At 43.6% G+C, this 21,012-nt stretch overlaps 1 protein-coding gene across 2 annotated transcripts; it reads left to right on the forward strand.

The window, feature by feature from the left end:
* The first annotated feature begins 15,065 nt into the window (after positions 1–15,065).
* Positions 15,066–19,239, forward strand: LOC139367604 (G-protein coupled receptor 182-like). 2 transcript variants are annotated; one of them, XM_071105866.1, is made up of 2 exons: positions 15,066–15,244; positions 17,272–19,239. In XM_071105866.1, the coding sequence occupies exon 2, from the start codon at positions 17,275–17,277 to the stop codon at positions 18,358–18,360; it is 1,086 nt and encodes a 361-aa protein (XP_070961967.1). In that variant the 5' UTR covers positions 15,066–15,244; positions 17,272–17,274; the 3' UTR covers positions 18,361–19,239. The 2 variants fall into 2 exon arrangements, with proteins under 2 accessions (XP_070961967.1, XP_070961969.1); XM_071105868.1 differs by having other exon boundaries at positions 15,083–15,248.
* Positions 19,240–21,012: the final 1,773 nt, after the last annotated feature.

Raw genomic sequence — 21,012 nt, forward strand, 5'->3', positions numbered from 1 at the left:
TGTGTTGGAATATTTTTCTATATATTTTACATGAAAATGTAGACCTTGTGTAGACAAATCTCTCATCTTCCTGTAGTGTAGGATACATCAAATCAGAGTTCAGGCGGCCAGGTCGACTCAATGAAAACAGCTAACCAAGATGGAGGAAAGAGATTTCCTCTCTTGGGGAATTTATCCATACATGCATTACGTATGATGTGGGAATAGGGTGCCATTTGGGACGGGGAAATGGAGAAGTTCAACCTTCCTGTTTACGGTCAGGATGAAACTGCTAGTTTGGTTGGTACCTGTACATCGGGGTTATTCATTCCTAGTGCATGTCAGTTGATAGGGCTGTGCGTTTGGTTCGGGTCATTTTAGTTTTTATGCTGGCTAGAGATAACAGGCAGGGCCCAACAGACTGGAGGAGGTCAAGGACAGGTTTATCCCCTCTTTCCAGAAGCCATAATTCTGCTGACAGACCTCTTCCTGTTGCTTTAGAAAAAGAGAGGAATTGACTACTCTTAACAAAGGGAAGCAAGCAGGATGGACAGAGCAATAGAAAAGATCACCCAAAAGCTGAGAAATGCTGACAACCTAGAGAGGGAAAGGAGAGGGGTGGCAGTTGAAACACTACGTTCCATTCACATCCCATTAATCTGCAATTAACATGAAGCTCAGCCAACACAAATGTTGTTCCTGTGCTTCTCAGTGTCACAACGAGCCCTGGAAGGCTGTAGCCACTGAGCTCTTGAACAGAACAATGGTGCTGACTGCTCATTCATGTTTTGTGTATATTTAACCAGGATAGTCCACTTAGTTACAAAAGCCACTGCTTTACAGGGAGTCCTGAGTTCCATAAAATCAATAAAAACAAAAATATTACATTAGAAATGAAATAGAACTGCTGCTGATGAGAACTAAAGTTATACCAACTAAGATGACAATGTGTTGTCAAAGGTATTTTGCAAGATTTTCCTCTCACCTAACCTGACAGGTGTTGACAACTTTATCTTACTCAGCAGTTTCAATCAGAAAACTGACCAGGGGTGGTTGATTTCCCTCCAAATTCATAGCACCAAGATCATAATTGTATATTTGCATATCAATGGCCTTAAGATGATTTTAGAGCCAGGAAGCTTTCAGGAAAATGACCCCTCTTAGGTAGATGAGACCACCCATTGAAATCTCAGTAAAATCATTGCCTACAACTGTCTGCCAAGCTGCTGTTGAAGCAGTCCTTTCAAAGTGGGTGTTGAGACAAACCATCAGAGAGGGGGATAGGTTGGAAGGGGGTTTGGGTTAAAGGGCTTGCTTCCTCTGAGGTTTGATTTACCACAGGCTTCCTACGTCCCCCTACTCTCTCTTCCATTTACCACTCCTCTATGGCTAAGGGGGCTTCCTGGCATTGTCCTACCCTATTGACTTTTTTTTGTGTATCACACACCCTTCCATACGAACTAAACTGTTTTTGTGTTGGTTTTTTTGTACAGAAATGTAACCTTTACACTTGTGTATGAGCCTATACGGATAGGGCTACATTTAAATGTTTTTATTACAGAAGAAATATGAAAAGCATCAGTCTTTGATGTGCTTTGTTGTGCTTATCAATGCACATGCAAAAAAAAAATCCCCTATTCTTTATATAATAATTATTAGGTCATACAACATTTTTATCGTGGGTAAAGTTTCAAAAGCATTCTGTCATCACTTAATTGGATAGGTATATTAACATAAATAAATAAAAATTACACACATTTGGTTAATCAAATATTTAATCAGTCTTTCTCAAATGAAGGGAATGATGACAATCTTTGCGAGAGTAGGGAATCTGACTTCATTGGTCCTCAACTCGCTGCTCAGACACTTAATTCAGGATAAATGTAGTTATCCCGGAGTTAGCCTGCCACGGAGCAGGTTACTTCTGAAGAATTTGTTGCCATATAAATTGAGATGAGCCATTTTCGTGCTACTGGTTTTCCTGATTTGAACTCAATTGACCCAAGTTTCCTCGCTAACTCCTCAAACATGGCTCAAGTGGCCACACACCTCTCCAAAGTGCACAATTCCTATGTAATTTCAATGCACATTTATGACTCAATGAAGAGTCTTCAACCAAGGTGTGTATATATATGTTTTTAACATCCTAGATGGTGCCGTTGAGGAACTGTGCCGTTGAGGAACTAGGGAAAGCACACCTGTTGTTTTGTTTGGAACACAGCCCTGCATCCTCGCCATCACACAATTACTGATGTTTACTCAATCCAAGAACTGTACGTTACAAATTGCAATCGGAGTTAGGTGGGCATCATTTGAATGCTTGTTTTTATGCCAAAATGACTCGCTAAGTTATAAAATACAATCTTAGTGTTAGACTTTCACAAGGCAACTCAGAGAAACAGCTCATTTTGGTGCATATACAATACCGGTCAAAAGTTTTAGAACGCCTTCGTTCAAGGGTTTTTCTTTATTTTTACTATTTTCTACATTGTAGAATAATAGTGAAGACATCAAAACTATGAAATAACATATGAAATCAACTAGTAACCCAAAAAACAGTGTTAAACAAATCTAAATGTATTTTATATTTGAGATTCTTTGCACACTCTTGGCATTCTCTCAACTAGCTTCACCTGGAATGCTTTTCCAACAGTCTTGAAGGAGTTCCCACATATGCTGAGCACATGGCTACTTTTCCTTCACTCTACGGTTCGACTCATCCCAAACGTCTCAATTTGGCTGAGTTCGGGGGATTGTGGAGGCCAAGTCATCTGATGCAGCACTTCATCACTGTCCTTCTTGGTAAAATAGCCCCTACACAGCCTGGAAGTGTTTTGGGTCATTTGGTGTTTTATTAGGATCCCCGTTAGCTGTTGCAAAAGCAGCAGCTGCTCTTCCTGGGGTCCACATGAAACATAACACAGAATGACATAATACAGAACATCAATAGACAAGAACATCTCAAAGACGGAACTACATAAAAACTTTTTAAAGGCACATGTAGCCTACATATTAATGCATACACACAAACTATCTAGGTCAAATAGGGGGAGAGGTGTTGTGCCGCGAGGTGTTGCTTTATCAGTTTTTTTTACACCAGGTTTGCTGTTTATTAAAGCAATATGAGATGGAAGGAAGTTCCATGCAATTAGGGCTCTATATAATATTGTACGCTTTCTTGAATTTGTTCTGGATTCGGGGACTGTGAAAAGACCCCTAGTGGCATGTCTGGTTTGATAAGTGTGTGTGTCAGAGCTCTGTGTCAATTGACTGTGCAAGCAATTTGAAATTTTCAACACACTAATGTTTCTTATAAAAAGAAGAAGTGATGCAGTCAGTCTCTCCTCAACTCTTAGCCAAGAGAGACTGGTATGTATAGTATTTATATCAGCCCTCTGATTACAATTAAGAGCAAAACGTGCCGCTCTGTTCTGGGTCAGCTGCAGCTTAACCTGGCCTTTCCTTGCAGCACTGAACTGAAAATCAAGATTAGACAAAACTAGAGCCTGCAGAACTTGCTTTTTGGAGTGTGGTGTCAAAAAAGCAGAGCATCTCTTAATTTTTGCCAGACCTCTCCCGATCTTTACAACCATTGAATCTATATGTTTTAACCATGACAGTTTACAATCTAAAGTAACGGCAAGTAATTTAGTCTCCTCACCTTGTTCAACAGCCACACCATTCATTACCTTATTCAGCTGAGGTTAAGAACTTAAGGAGTGATTTGTACCAAATACAATGCTCTTAGTTTTAGAGATGTTCAGGACCAGTTTATTACTGGCCACCCATTCCAAAACAGACTGCAACTCTTTGTAAAGGGTTTCAATGACTTCATTAGCTGTGGTTGCTGATGTGTATATGGTTGAATCAACAGCATACATGGACATATGCTTTGTTTAATGCCAGTGGCAGGTCATTGGTAAAAAATAGAACAGAGGGCCTAGAGAGCTGCCCTGCGGTACACCACACTTTACATGTTTGACATTAGAGAAGCTTCCATTAATTCAAGAAATCCCTTTGAGTTCTATTAGATAGATAGCTCTGAATCCACGATATGGCAGAGGTTGAAAAGCTATAACACATAAGTTTTTTCAACGACAGGTTATGGTCAACAATATCAAAGGCTGCTCTGAAAACTGACAGTACTGCTCCCACAATCTTCTTCTTATCAATTTCTTTCAACCAATCATAAGTCATTTGTGTCAATGTTGAGTGCCCTTCTCTATAAGCATGCTGAAAGTCTGTTGTTAATTTGTTTACAGAGAAATAGCATTGTATTTGGTCAAACACAATTTTTTTCCAACAGCTGGCAGCAAGCTTATAGGTCTGCTGTTAGAACCAGTAAAGGCCGATTTACCACTCTTGGGTAGTGGGTAGTGGAATTACTTTGGCTACCCTCCAGGCCTGAGGACAATGACAGATAGGAGTGGCTATAGAGTCAGCTACCATCCTCAGTAGCTTTCCATCTAAATGTCAATGCCAGGAGGTTTGTCATTACTAATCGACAACAATCATTATTCCACCTCTCCCACACTAACTTTACACAATTCAAACTTGCAATGCTTTACTTTCATTATTGTTTTTTTATGCATGAATACAATTGCTCACTGTTTGTTATTGGCATTTCCTGCCTAAGTTTTCCCACTTTGCCAATGAAATAATCATTAAAATAATTGGCAAAATCAAATGGTTTCGTGATGAATAAGCCATCTGATTCGATGAAAGATGGAGTTGAATTTGTCTTTCTGCCTATAATTTAATTTACTCAAGTTTTTATATCATTGATCTTGGCTTCATTATACAGTTTCTTCTTCTTTTTGTTGAGTTTAGTCACATCATTTCTCAATTTGCAGTAAGTCCGCCAGTCAGATGTGCAGCCAGACTTATTAGCCACTCCTTTTGCCCCATCTCTTTCAACCATACAGTTTTTCAATTCCTCATCAATCCATGGAGCCTTAACAGTTCTGACAGTCACATAAGAGTCACAGCAAAATCTTTTGTATAATCTCTTCTATACTATTTTAGGCCCAGCTGTTTTAACTTTGGCTTTCCTGGATATAGCCACTATATTGTGATCACTGCATCCAATGGGGACAGATACAGCTTTAGAACAAAGTTCTACAGTACTAATACAAATGTGATCGATACATGTGGATGATCTTGTTCCTGTAGTGTTTGTAAACACCCTGGTAGGTTGATTAATAACCTGAACCAGATGACAGGCACTGGTTAGAGTGAGAAGCTTCAAGAGGTTGAGCGGACAGCTTGATGAAAACCAGTCAATATTCAGGTCCCCAAGAAAGTAGACCTCTCTGTTTACATCACATACACTATCAAGCATTTCACACATTATTTAGATACTGACTGTTAGCACTTGGTGTCCTACATCAACACCCCAAAAGAAAAGGCTTTAGATGTGCCAAGTGAACCTGCAGCCACAGCACTTCAATATCACTTGACATAAGATCTTCTCTAAGCATTACAGGGATATGGCTCTGAATATATATACAGCAACACCTCCCCCATTAGCATTTCTGTATCTTCTATAGATGTTATATCGTTATATTGCTACTGCTGTATCATCACATGAATTATCTAAACTTGACCACTATTGGCCTGGGCCTATCACCTGGGCGGGTGGTGGGTTTTCCAGTCCAGTGGGTGCGCTCCACCTCAATCTTCCTGTGGTCCATCTTTAGTTTCTCAGAGATCTTTTCCCTCACTTTGTCGTCCGACTCCATCCAGGTCTCGTGGAGATTCTGCAATTCCGTCTACAACCATGTTGTTCTGTCTTGATTGTCCCTCAAGATCATCATGGATTCACACACAGAACTGATGTCCTCTCTCAATGACTTACAGGCTGCTGTCATCTTGCCGTTCTCCTGTTTCAACTCATCGAGCTGAACCTGGAAGAACTGCAAACTTCAGTTCCTGGACCTCTCTGGTCAGATTGTCCATTCTTTTATTAGTATAATCCACAAGTATTTTGACAAAACACTTGAAGCTATTTTCTTGTTGTTGTAACAACTGCTTGTAGGTCTCTGTTTTTTTAAAGATCCTTCACATGTGATAGACACCACTGTCCTCAACAGTACTCATGCCGGTTTGGTCTTTGTCATAGTGGGTAGCAACGTAGGTTACTCTGTTACTCCTCGCAGTTCCAGACAAGACAGGTCACGGGGAAGATTGAAAACAACAAACAGCAGGGATCTAGACACTGGAAAGAGACAAGCAGTCCCAGCAACTGATGCTAACTGCGTCACGGGATCCAAACTAAGAAGCTAGCTAGCTACTAAGAACTTTCCAATACACTGGAAAACAACAAATTTTCCAAACAAACAAAACCGAGCTCTTCCTCGTTCCGCGTTCAACAGGAAGTGACGTGAGGCAGGTAAAATAAAAATCACTTTCACTTGATGACAGCTTTGCACACTCTTGGCATTTTCTCAACCAGCTTCAATTTGTTGAACAACAAATGATAGTCCCACTAACCAAACCAGATGGGATGGCGTATCGCTGCATAATGCTGTAGTAGTCAAGCTGGTTAAGTGAGCCATGAATTCTAAATAAATCACAGACAATGTCACCCCCACACCATAACACCTCCTTCTCCATGCTTTACGGTGGGAAATGCGGAGATCATCCGTTCACCCACACCACGTCTCACAAAGACACGGCAGTTGGAACCAAAAATCTCCAATTTGGACTCCAGACCAAAGGATACATTTCCACCAGTCTAATGTCTATTGCTCATGTTTCTTGGCCCAAGCAAGTCTATTCTTCTGATTGGTGTCTTTTAGTAGTGTTTTCTTTGCAGAAATTCAACCATGAAGGCCTGATTCACACAGTCTCCTCTGAACAGTTGATATTGACATGTTACTTGAACTCTGTGAAACATTTATTTGGGCTGCAATTTCTGAGGCTGGTCACTCTAATAAACTTATCCTCTGCATCAGAGGTAACTCTGGGTCTTCCATTCCTGTGGCGGTCCTCATGAGAGCCAGTTTCATCAAAGAGCTTGATGGTTTTTGTGACTGCACTTAAATAAACTTTCAAAGTTCTCGAAATGTTCCATACTGTGACCTTCATGTCTTAAAGTATTATTTTAGCTTTTCTTGCCATAATATCGACTTGGTCTTTTACCATATAGGGCTACCTTGTCACAACACAACTGATTGGCTCAAAAGCATTAAGAAGGAAAGAAATTCCACAAATTAACTTTTAACAAGGCACACCTGTTAATGAAATGCATTCCAGGTGACTACCTCATGAAGCTGATTGAGAGAATGCCAAGCGTGTGCAAAGCTGTCATCAAGGCAAAGAAAGGGTGGCTATTTGAAGAATCTCAAATCTATTTTGATTTGTTTAACACTTTTTTTGCTTACTACATGATTCCATATGTGTCATTTCATAGTTTTGATGTCTTATTCTACAATGTAGAAAAAAATATAAAAAAATAAAGAAAAACCTTTGAATGAGTAGGTGTTCTTAAACATTTGACCGGTAGTGTACACTGAACAAAAATATAAATGCAACATGTAAAGTGTTGGTCCCATGTTTCATGTGCTGAAATAAAAGGTCCCTGAAATGTTCCATATGCACAAAAAACGTATTTCTCTCAGATTTTGTGCTCAAATTTGTTTACATCCCTGTTAGTGAGCATTTCTCCTTTGCCAAAATAATCCATTCACCTGACAGGTGTGGTATATCAAAAAGCTGATTAAACAGCATGATCATTACACAGATGCACCTTGTGCTGGGGACAATAAAATGCCACTCTAAAATGTGCAGTACTGTCACACAACACAATGCCACAGATGTCTCTGTCACACCATGATCTGTTTCACCTGTCTTTGTACTTGTCTCCACCCCCCCTCCTGGTGTCACCCATCTTCCTCATTATCCCTAGTGTACTTATACCTGTGTTCTCTGTTTGTCTGTTGCCAGTTTGTTTTGTTTCGTCAAGCCTACCAGCATTTTTTCCCATGCGCCTGTCTGTCTCCAGTTCCTGTTTTCTAGCTTTTCCGGTTTTGACCATTCTACCTGCCCTGACCCTGCCTGTCGTTCTGTACCTTGCCATACCACCCTGGATTACTGACCTCTGCCTGCCCTGACCCTGAGTCTGCCTGCTGTTCTGTACCTTTCGGACTCTGTTCTTGACTACTGACCTCTGCCTGTCCTTGACCTGTCATTTTGCCTGTTTTTGTAATAAACTTTTATTACTTCGAAACTGTCTGCATCTGGGTCTTCTCCTGAGCCTTCACAGTCTAAAGTTTTGAGGGAGCGTGCAATTGGAATGCTGACTGCAGGCATGTCCACCGCAGCTGTTACCTTTCTCTACCATAAGCAGTCTCCAAAGTCGTTTTAGAGAATTTGGAAGTACGTCCAACCGGCCTCACAACCGCAGACCATGTGTAAACCCTGCGAGTGCAGGACCTTCACATCCGGCTTCTTCACCTGTGGGATTGTGTGAGACCAGCCACCCGAACAGCCACCGAGGTCTGACAATCTGGATGGAAAATTACTCAGGATAATAGTGGACAATATTGCCTTTCCTATTTGCCATATCTTCAATTTAAGCCTACTTGAAAGAAAGTAATTTCGCTACCCAAGAATAGTAAAACCCCATTTACTGGCACAAATAGCCGACCAATCAGCCTGTTACCAACCCTTGGTTGCTATTTTAGAGTAAACAAACTGACAACAGACTTTCAGCACGCTTATAGGGAAGAACATTCAACAAGCACAGTGCTTACACAAATGACTGATTGGCTGAGAGAAATTCATGATAAAAATATTGGGAGGGCTGTTTTGTTAGACTTCAGTGCAGCTTTTGACATTATTGATCATAGTCTGATGCTGGAAAAATGTATGTGTTATGGCTTTACACCCCCTGCTAAATTGTGGATAAAGACTTACCTGTCTAACAGAACAGAGGGGATTCTTTAATGAAAGCTTTTCCAACAACAGGGCAGCTGTTTAGGCCCCTTACATTTTTCAATCTTTACTAACAACATGCCACTGGCTTTGAGTAAAGCAAGTGTGTCTAAGTATGCGGATGACTCAACACTATACACATCAGCTACTACAGCAAGTGAAATCACTGCAACACTTAACAAAGAGCTGCAGGTAGTTTCAGAATTGGTGGCAAGGAATAAGTTAGTCCTAAATATTTCAAAAGCTACAAGTAATGTATTTGAGATCATGCACTAACCTCAACTAAATCTTGTAATGAATGTGGAATTTGAGCATGCTGAGGAGACTAAACTGCTTGGAGTAACCCTGGTTTGTAAACTGTCATGGTCAAAACATATTGATACAATAGAAGCTAAGATGGGGAGCAGTCTGTCCATAATAAAAGCGCTGCTCTGCCTTTTTAAGAACACAGTCAACAAAGCAGGTCCTACAGGCCCTAGTTTTGTCACACCTGGACTACTGTTCACTAGTGTGGTCAGTTGCTAAAAAAGAGGGACTTTGGAAAATTACAATTGCCTCAGAAGAGGGCAGCACGGCTGGCCCTTGAAAGTACACAGGGAGCTAACATCAATGACATGCATGTCAATCTCTCATGGCTCAAAGTGGAAGAGAGATTGGCTTCATCACTACTTATTTTTGGAAGAGGTGTTGACCAGATGAATGTACCGAGCTGTCTGTTTAAACTACTAGCACACAGCTCGGACACCCATGCATACCCCACAATGCCACCAGAGGTCTCTTCACAATCACCAAGTCCAGAACAGAGTATGGGAGGCACACAGTACTACATAGAGCCATGGCTACATGGAACTCTATTCCACATCAGATAACTGATGCAAGCAGTAGAATTGGGTAAAAATACACTTTATGGAACAGCTGGGACTGTGAAGTAACACAAAGGTTCAGACACATTCATAAGCACACAAGCGCTAGCACACTCACTCTACACACACATATATTGTAATATTGTTGTATGGTGGTATTATACATGTTATATTGTAGATGTGTAGTGGTGTAATAATGTTATGATTTACTATTTAATCTTTTGTTTTATGTGTAATGTAAGTACCTTAACGTGTTTGGACCCCAGCAAATTTTCTTCATAGTTGACAAACGGGCTCATTCTGTTGATGATGCCATGTCATCTTGCAACTGTTTATCAAACATAGTGATCATAAACGTTGACACTGTGTACAGGTGTTTAGTGCTGAGGGAGCATCCTTACTCTCTATTTTAGAATACATGGGCAATTACTTCTGATCAAATCCGATTTTATTGGTCACCTACACATATTTAGCAGATGTTATTACAGGTGTAGTGAAATGCTTGTGTTCCTGGCTCCAACAGTGCAGTAGCATCTAACAATTCACAACAATACACGGAAATCTAAAAGTAAAATAATGGAATTAAGAAATATATAAATATTAGGACGATCAATGTCTGAGTGGTATTAACTAAAATCGAATACAGTTTATATGTAGCGCTCATCGGAAGGATGAGACCAAGGTGCAGCGTGGTACGTGTTCATGATTCTTTATTAAATCCAAAGGTGCGGACTCCGGTCGCAAAACCTGAACCTATAGGGGAGGGTCTGGGTGGGCATCTATCCGCGGTGGTGGCTCTTGTGCGGGACGTAGACCCCGCTCCACCTCTGGCTCACCCCACTTTGGTGGCGCCTCTGGTGCGGGGACCCTCGTCGCCGACCCCGGACTGGGGACCCTCTCCGCAGACCCCGGACTGGAGACCCTCGCCGCGGGCCCCGGACTGGGGACCATCGCCGGGGGCCCCGGACTGGAGACCGTCGCCGGGGGCCCCGGACTGGAGACCGTCGCCGGAGGCTCCGGACTGGAGACCGTCTCTGGAGGCTCCGGACTGGAGACCGTCTCTGGAGGCTCCGGACTGGGGACCGTCGCTGGAGGCTCCGGACTGGGGACCGTCGCTGGAGGCTCCGGACTGGAGTCCGTCGCTGGAGGCTCCGGACTGGAGGCCGTCGTTGGAGGCTTCGTGCCATGGATCATCACTGGAGGCTTCGTGCCATGGATCATCACTGGAGGCTTCGTGCCATGGATCATCACTGGAGGCTACGTGCCATGGATCATCACTGGGCCGTGGAGACGCACTGGAGGTCTGGAGAGCCGAGCTGGCACAACCCGTCCTGGCTGGATGCTCACCCTAGTCCGGCAACTGCGGGGCATTGGCACAGGACGCACTGGGCTGTGAGAGCGCATCGGAGACACTGTGCGTAGAGCCTGCGCAGGATATACTGGGCCAAGGAGGCGCACTGGAGGTCTGGAGAGCAGAGCTGGCACCACCCTTCCTGGCTGGATGCTCACCCTAGCCCGGCAACTGCGGGGTGCTGGCACAGGACGTACTGGGCTGTGGACACGCAAACGGAGACACAGTGCGCAGAGCCGGCGCAGGATATCCTGGACTGAAGAGACGCACTGGAGGCCAGATGTGCTGAGCCGGCACCATCCGTCCTGGCTGGATGCCCACTCTAGCCCGGCCGATGCGGAGAGCTGGAATATAGCGCACCGGGCTATGAGTGCGCACTGGAGACACACTGCACAGAGCCGCATAACATGGGGCCTGACTAGTCACACTCTCCCCATGGTAAGCACAAGGAGTTGGCTCAGGTCTCCAACCTGACTCAGCCAATCTCCTTGTGTGCCCCCCGCAAAAAAATGTTTTGGAGTGGCTACTCAGGCTTCCGTGCTAGCTGTGTCCCCTCGTAACGCTGGGCCCCCTTTCTAGCTGCCTCCGCCTTCCTAGCTGCTTCCACCTGTTCCCATGGGAGGCGATCCCTTCCGGCCAGGATCTCCTCCCATGTCCAGGATCCTTTGCCGTCCAGGATGTCCTCCCATGTCCAGTCCTCCGTACCACGCTGCTTGGTCCGTTTGTGGTGGGATGTTCTGTAACGCTCATCGAAAGGATGAGACCAAGGTGCAGCGTGGTACATGTTCATGATTCTTTATTAAATCCGAACTCCAAACAAAACAATAAAAGAACAACGAACGTCACGTTTCGTAGGCTACGCAGAGCTAACAAAAAACAACATCCCACAAACTAAGGTGGCAAAACAGGCTGCCTAAGTATGATTCCCAATCAGAGACAACGATAGACAGCTGTCCCTGATTGAGAACCATACCCGGCCAAAACATAGAAACACAAAACCTAGATAAAAGAACATAGAATGCCCACCCAAATCACATCCTGAACAAACCAAATAGAGACATAAGAAGGCTCTCTAAGGTCAGGGCGTGACATTATACATATGAAATGAGTAAAGCAGTATGTAAACATGATTAAAGTGACTAGTGTTCCATTAAGTAGCCAGTGATTGTAAGTCTATGTATATAGGGTAGCAGCCTCTAATTTGCAGGGTTGAGTAACCGGGTGGTAGCCGGCTAGTGATGGCTATTTAACAGTCTGATGGCCTTGAGATAGAAGCTGTTTTTTTTTCTTTCTGGCACCACTCCGCCAGGGCTCTCACCTCCTCCCTGTAGGCTGTCTTTTCAGTGTTGGTAATCAGGCCTACGATGGTTGTGTCGTCTGCAAACTTGATGATTGAGTTGGAGGCGTGTGTGGTCATGGGTGAACAGGGAGTACAGGAGGGGGCTGAGCACACACCCTTGTGGGGCCCCTGTGTTTAGGATCAGTGAAGTGGAGGTGTTGTTTCCTACCTTCACCACCTTGGGGCAACCCATCAGGAAGTCCAGGACCGAGTTTCACAGGGCGGGGTTCAGACCCAGGGCCCCGAGCTTGATGGTGAGCTTGTAGTCAATGAACAGCATACTTACATAGGTATTCCTTTTGTCCAGGCGGGACAGGGCAGTATGCAGTGCAATGGCAATTGCATCGTCTGTGGATCTATTGGGGCAGTAAGCAAATTGAAGTGGGTCTAAGGTGTCAGGTAAGGTAGAGGTGATATGATCCTTAACTAGCCTCTCAAAGCACTTTCATGATGACAGAAGTGAGTGCTGCGGGGCAATAGTAATTTAGTTCAGTTACCTTTGCTTTCTACAGTACAGGAACAATGGTGGACATCTTGAAGCAAGTGGGGACAATAGACTGGGATAGGGAGAGATTGAATATGTCCGTAAACACTCCAGCCAGCTGGTCTGCGCATGCTCTGAGGACAAGGCTAGGGATGCCGTCTGGGCCGGCAGCCTTGCGAGGGTCAACACGCTTAAATGTCTTACTCAAGTCGGCCACGGAGAACGAGAGCCCACAGTCCTTGGGAGCGGGCCACGTTCGATCCTGAAAGCAGCTGAATAAGGTGTTTTGCTTGTCTGGGAGCAAGATGTCAGTGTCCGCGACGTGGCTGGTTTTCCCTTTGTAATCCGTGATTGTATACATTCCGTTGTCAACAAAACAATCTCTATCCTCTATCTTGTTAAGTGTGTTCAGGTGTGTTGGCCAAATAGGTGTGGCCAATTAGTGAATTACTGAACACAATTAACAAGATGGAGGACTATGGAAGAAATTGTACTTTTACCCCTTTTTCTCCCCAATTTCAAATCAAATTGTATTTGTCACTTGCGCCTAAAACAACTGGTGTAGACCTTACAGTGAAATGCTTACTTACAAGCACTTAACCAACAATGCAGTTCAAGAAATAGAGTTAAGAAAATATTTACAAAATAAACAAAAGTAAAAAATAAAAAGTAATAATAATAATGAGGCTATATACAGGGTACCGTTACCGAGTCAACCGGGTATACAGGTTAGTCAGGGTGATTTGTACATGTAAGTAGGGTTAAAGTGACTATGCATAGATAATAAACACCGATTAGCAGCAGTGTAAAAACAGAGGGGTGGAGCGGGGGCATTTGATTAATTGTTTAGCAGTCTTATGGCTTGGCGGTAGAAGCTGTTAAGGAGCCTCTTTGACCTAGACTTGGTGCTCTGGTGCCGTTTGTTGTGAGGTATCAGAGAGAAAAGTCTATGACTTGGGTGACTGGAGTCTAAACAATTTTTGGGGCCTTCCTCTGTTCTTCGTGATATAATTGGTAGTTACAGTATTGTCTCATCGCTGCAACTTCCGTACGGACTCGGGAGAGGCAAAGGTCGAGAGCCATGTGTCCTCCGAACACAACCCTGCCAAGCTGCTCTGCTTCTTGACACACTGCTCGCTTAACCCAGAAGCCAGCTGGACCAATGTGTCGGAGGAAACACTGTGCAACTGGCTACCGAAGTCAGCTTGCAGGCTCCCGGCCCGCCACAAGGAGTCGATAGAGCGCGATGGGACAAGGAAATCCTGTCCGGCCAAACCCTCCCCTAACCTGGACGACGCTGGGCCAATTGTGCACCACCTTATGGGTCTGCCGGTCACAGCCATCTGTGACACAGCATGGGATAGAACACGGGGCTGTAGTGACGGCTCAAGCACTGTGATGCAGTGCCTTAGCCCGCTGCGCCACTTGGGAATGGAATGTTTTCTAAATGTTCTGAGAACATGACTGTAAATCGAACCATGAGGAAACCTGTAGGAAGCTTAATGCTGAAGTACTGAAATTCCCACCTAAGAAACATATGTGCTCGCTGGGTATCCTGCACCAAGGTTGTATGCAAAAATCAGGGTTTCCCAAAGTCGGTCCTGGGGCCCACCCTGGGTGCACATTTTGGTTTTTGCTCTAGTACTACACAGCCGATTACAATAATCAAAGCTTGAGTTGGTTATTCGAATCAGCTGTCTAGTGCTAGGGCAAAAAACAAAACGTGGACCAGGACCAACATCGGGAAACCCTGTGCAATAGGACAACCACACTCTCACCAAGCTCTAAGAAACACATGGTTCTCAGAACGTTATGTGCTAATGTTACGTGTTGGGGTGGCAGGTAGCCTGGCAGGTAGGAGCGCTGGGCCACGGTCACACTGACCCCAGTGGCACCCTACTCCCCATCTAGTGCACTAGTTTTGACCAGAGCAAAAAATATGTTGCACTAAATGGGGGAAAAGGGTGCCATTTGGGACATAGGCAGCCCCACAACCATCTAGCACTTTCCTGCCCTGCTCTGCACCACCAAGCCCCACCCCATTTCTTAGGATGTCCTGTCAACTCTGGCTCTGAGGGGGATGAATGAGGGGAGGAAAAGGCTTCATCTAGTCTGCCTAAACTAAGCACAGATTCTCCAGGACCCCAGAGCCAGTACGGTCTTCTCGCTCCTCCAAGCCACAGCTAGCTTCCCAAGCAGGCAGACCAAGAAAACCGCCTGCCCTGAGGGACCTTCCCTCACCACCCATCATCTATTGCCAGGCACTCCGCTTCGCAGCACATCAGGATACTGTATGTATGACTGTATTGCTTCCTCCTGTTCTTCACCTCTAGTAGAATTTGCAATGATTTGAGTTGAGACTTGTGAGTGATATATGAAAAATGTCATTTGTGAATATTAATATTTATTAATATTTATTATTTAATTCTCTCATTACACTATACACAAAGTAATTTATTCATGCATTTTGTTGCTATATTATTATGATTACTAAAGAGGAAAACAGAAGATAGTATATGCATACCATAGTGTCTGATATTTTCTCAGGTACTGTGCCTTCAAAAAGTATTCTCACCTCTTTACTTTATCCAAATTTAGTTGGATTATATTTAGATTTGAGACACACAGGATTCCATAATGCCAAAGTGGAATTATGTTTTTGGAATTTTTGACAAATACATTTAAAATGAAAAGCTGAAATATATCTTGAGTCAATAAGTATTTAACCCCTTTGTGATGGCAAGCCGAAATAAATTCAGGAGTATACACGTGCTTAACAAATCACATAATAAGGTGCATGGACATGACAAGGTGCATGTGTGCAGTAATAATGTTTAACATGATTTTTTTTAATGACTACCTCATCGCTGTACCCCACACATACAATTATCTGTAAGGTACCTCAGTTGAGCAGTGAATTTTAAACACAGATTTAACCATAAAGACCAGGGAGGTTTTCCAATGCCTTTCCAAGAAGGGCACCTATTGGTAGATAAAATAAACAAATAAAAAAGCAGTCATTGAATATCCCTTTGAGCATGGTGAAGTTATTAATTACACTTTGGATGGTGTATCAATACACCAATTCACTACAAAGACACAGGCGACCTTCCTAACTCAGTTTCCAGAGAGGAAGGAAACCACTCAGGGATTTCATCATGAGGCCAATGGTGACTTTAAAACAGTTGCAGAGTTTCATAGCTCTGTTAGGAGAAAACTGAGGATGGATCAACAACGTTGTAGTTACTCCACAATACTAACCTGATTGATACTGTAGAGTGAAAAGAAGGAAGCTTGTACAGAATTAAAATATTCCAAAACATGCATCCTGTTTTTAACAAGGCACTAAAGTAATACTGCAAAACATGTGGCAAAGCAATGAACTTTTTGTCCTGAATACAAAGTGTTATGTTTTGGGCAATCCAATACAACGTATTACTGAGTGCCACACTCCATATTTTCAAGAACAGTTGTGATTGTTAAGAACTGGGATAGAGAATAAACAAAATGGTGCTAAGTGCAGACAAAATCCTTGAGGAAAACCTGGTTCAGTCTGCCTTCCACCAGACACTTGGAAATTAATTCACCTTTCAGCAGGACAATAACCTAAAACACAAGGACAAATCTACACTGTAGTTTCTTACCAAGAAGTCAGTGAGTGCTCCTGAGTGTTTAAAGTTTTAGTATTTCTCTACATCTGCTAAATATCTGTGTGCGACCAATAACATTTGATTTGATTTGACTTGTGTCTACTTGAAAATCGATGGAAAGACAGGAAAATGGTTGTCTAGCAGTGATCAACAACCAATTTGACAGAGCTTGAAGAATTTTGAAAAGATTCTTGAAAAGAGACATCCCCAGAAAGACTCACAGCTGTAATCACTGCCAAAGGTCATTCTACAAAGTATTGAGACAGCTGTGTAAATACTTATGTAAATTAGATATTTCTGTATTTCATTTTCAAAGAATTTGCAAACATTTCTAAAAACATGTTTTCACTTTGTCATGATGGGATATTGTTTGTAGACGGGTGATAATTAAGGCTGTAACACGACAAAATGTCTAATAAGTCAAGGGGTATGAATATTTTCTGAAGGCACTGTAGATTTAAAAATGATTCATGACAATTCTATGACGAGAAATTGCTCCTCACATCTCATCTTTGTAGGCAACATTAGCAGACTCATAAACAAGCCAGAAATCCATGTTTGAACAATCCATGTCCTCCACTGCTTACGCTATGTAACGTCGGACTATTAACTGATTAGCCCAATACTAAACCCCTAACACAGCTAACAATTTCCTCTGCATTCAACAGACCATGAACGAACACGACTTCCACAACTCCTCGTTTAATTTCTTCAATGGCACACCGTGGTTCGTCTACGAGTGCACCATCAGTCTGGATAAGGACTATCGGCGGATCGCACTGTTCCTGCTCTACCTGCTGCTGTTCATGGTGGGGCTGGCTGAGAACACCTTGGTGGTGTGGGTCAACTGGCGCCGGCGCCACTCGGCCAACGGCGTCTTGTTCTGTGTCATCAACGTGAGCCTGTCGGACCTGATGGTGGTTCTGATGATGCCCTTCTTCATGCTGGAGGTCACCATGGACAAGGTGTGGCTGTGGGGCCGCTTCCTGTGTAAAGCCACCCACCTCATCTACACAGTCAACTTCTACAGCAGCTCCTTCTTCCTGGCCTTCATGACCCTGGAGCGCTACCTGTCCCTGTCCAGGCCCTCGTCTCCCGCCTGCTTCCCCGTGGCCAGGCGTCGCCGCTGGCTGCTCTGTGGTGCTCTGTGGTTCTTCTCCCTGTTCCTGGCTCTGCTGGAGAACTTCCACGTGGACCTGCTGGAGTGGGACGAGCCCGGCTGCTACATGCTGCCAGACTACATTGAGTGGTTCGTCTCCATATCCTTCCTCTGCCTCATCTTCCAGTTCCTGGTCCCGGTCTCCATCATCGTCACCTGTAACGTGCTGATCGCCCGGGCGGTGCGCTCCGCTCCAGACGTGCAGGGAAGACGGGATGTGTGGCTGGTGCATGTGTACTCCCTAGTGTTTGTCCTCTGCTGGCTGCCGTACCACATGGTCATGTTCCTGATAATGGTGGATGATCTGGACCCTCACGTGTTCAGCTGCAACACAGTGGAGGTGCTCTACTTCTCCTTCAGTGTGGTCCAGTGCCTGTCCCTCTTCCATTGCATCGCCAACCCAGTCCTCTACAACTTTCTCAGCAAGAGCTTCCGCAACAACCTGATCAATGCTGTGGTCCACTATACACCCAGGGAGGACCCAGGAGGGTTGAATCCCCAAGAAACTGCACCCAAAGCAGGAGGACCAGGCACAGGGAAGAAGGAACGCAAGCTTAGCAACATGAGTACCAGCCATTCTGACGTTGCTGCCTCGTAGAAAAAGGAAGCATCACAGTGTCACATTGAGACTTAACTAGCCATCATCACTGAAGGACAATGGAGGAAAGGAAAAAAATCACTTCAGAACTGTTACTGAAGCGTGTGCTGCTTTCACAGGCTAAAAGACAGGGCACAAGACACGAAGCCTCCTAATAGTCTTTGCTGTTTATGACTTGAGTCCAGATTGTCCACCCTACTTCCAAAGGTTGCACTTGCACACTCCCTGTCATGGATTTTTAAGCATTTGATTAGTGTAAGCATTGCCTGGAGGGAGTTTCCACCATTGTTAAATCCAAGACAGGGAGTGTGCAAGTGCGCACTTTTGGAGAAGTGTGGAGATTAGGGATGCAGCCTTGGTCACTAAGCAATAGTCATGTAAATTATAGGCTGACAAACACTCAGTGTCCCTCTCATAATCGGTCTCCCATTTTCTCATCCAGTTTTTCAGCCCATCAATGTTGTAAACAGAGGAAGGAAGGAAACATTTACAGATTTCTTTAAACTCCCACAGGAACTTATGGCACCAATGTCTAGGAACTTCTGGAGGACAGAATTGCAGTCATTACGTCACATTGTGAAGAGGAATGCTTCCTCGTAAACAAACATTTTCCTCTGTGCAACACAGATAAGATTGATCCTTATAACTACTGAGCATAAAAAAAACTTTGTAAAAATGTTGAACTGTAACGGATAAATGTTAAACAATTTTGATTACACAAACATATATACACATCTTAATTTCCACACAGTGACATCCATATTTAACAAATGTTCTGATTGTATTTGACTATATATTTTTAAAGCTACTGAATTTGTAAATGTGTTGGATGCTGAATGACGTCACCTGTTACATTCAATAAAAGTATTTCAAACAGAATGATTGTGTATTATTAAAATCAAAAGCGTGTCCTTTTGATGACTTCTCAATAGGGACAACACTATGAACATCTCATAGTATTACTATATAGGTTGGTATCCTGCTATCCCAAAGGAGATTCTCCACTGAGCTTGTTCTTTAGTCCAGGACTGGGCTTAATCTGTGTCTGGGAAATTGCCCCCAAATGTAATAACTTTTTATTGTGTGGTAATAAATACACAAAATCCAAATGATTTTAGTTGAATACAGGCCTGTGTTTGCTTTCACTGGGAAGTCCAGAGGGAAATGTCCCTTGGTTTAATGATGTTGACATGATGATCAGTGGAGGGAGGAAAGACATAGGTGTCACTCCGCATATGGCACAATGGGAGGAAGCAGCCTACCTAGAGCAGAACAGGGTTCCAGTTTCAAAGGTCACCTATCCCTGAGGCAGGAACTAGATAAATGCTTTCAATTGTGCATAACTGCAGTTGCATCATTAAAATGTGATGACGAAGGTAGTATTCTGTGGCAGTGGACATCATAACATATTAAATGCAATGAAGAATCAAGCCGAGGTCTAAAAGTTACAAGATAACGGGATTCTCAAAACATTTTTCTGTTTACTTTATTCTTTACAGAACAAGAAACGACACTGAACACAAATATAAATGCAATATACAACAATGTCAAAGATTTGACCGAGTTATAAGGAAATCAGTCAAATTAAATAAATTCATTAGGCCCTAATCTATGGATTTCACATGACTTGGAATACAGACATGCGTCTGTTGGTCATAGATACCTTTAAAAAAAAGTTTAAAAAATAAATTTAAAAAAGAGTTGATCAGGCTGTCATTTGTGGCCTGTGGAATGTTGTCCCACTCTTCAATGGCTGTGCGAAGTTGCTGGATATTGGTGGGAACTGGAACACGCTGTTGTACACATCATTCCAGAGCATCCCAAACGTGCTCAATGGGTGACATGTAAATGAGCATGCTGAAACATGAGGTGATGGCGGCGGATGAATGGCACGACAATGGGCCTCAGGATCTCATTACGGTATCTCTGTGCATTCAAAATGCCAATGATAAAATGCAATTGTGTTCGTTATCCGTAGCTTATGCCTGCCTGCACATACCATAACCCCACCGCCACCATGGGGCACTCTGTTCACGCTGTGAACAGAGTGGCCATCGAAGGTGAGCATTTGTCCACTGAAGTCGGTTACGACGCCAAACTGCAGTCAGGTCAAGACCCTGGTGAGGACGACGAGCACGCAGATGAGCTTCCCTGAGACAGTTTCTGACAGTTTGTGCAGAAATTCTTTGGTTGTGCAAACCCACAGTTCCATCAGCTGTCCGGGTGGCTGGTCTCAGACGATCCCGCAGGAGAAGAAGCCAGATGTGGAGATTCTGGGTTGGCGTAGTTACACGTAGTCTGCGGTTCTGTGGCCGATTGGACGTACTGCCAAATTCTCTAAAACGATGTTGGAGGCAGTTTATGGTAGCGAAATGAACATTAAATTCTATGGCAACAGCTCTACTGGACATTCCTGCAATCAGCATGCCAATTGCACTCTCCCTCAAAACTTGATACATCTGTGGCATTGTGTTGTGTGACAAAAATGCACATTTTAGAGTGGCCTTTTATTGTCCGCAACAAGGTGCAGCTGTGTAATGATCATGCTGTTTAATCAGCTTTTTGATATGCCACACCTGTCAGCTGGACAGATGATCTTGGCAAAAGAGAAATGCTCACCAACAATTTGCACAAAATCTGAGAGAAATAAGC

The sequence above is a fragment of the Oncorhynchus clarkii genome, chromosome 16 (assembly GCF_045791955.1).
Source record: "Oncorhynchus clarkii lewisi isolate Uvic-CL-2024 chromosome 16, UVic_Ocla_1.0, whole genome shotgun sequence".
Lineage (NCBI taxonomy): Eukaryota > Metazoa > Chordata > Actinopteri > Salmoniformes > Salmonidae > Oncorhynchus > Oncorhynchus clarkii.

Bases quoted from the DNA above. Each gene is read 5' to 3' on its own strand.
- LOC139367604 (XM_071105866.1), top strand. From the start codon at position 17,275: ATGAACGAACACGACTTCCACAACTCCTCGTTTAATTTCTTCAATGGC.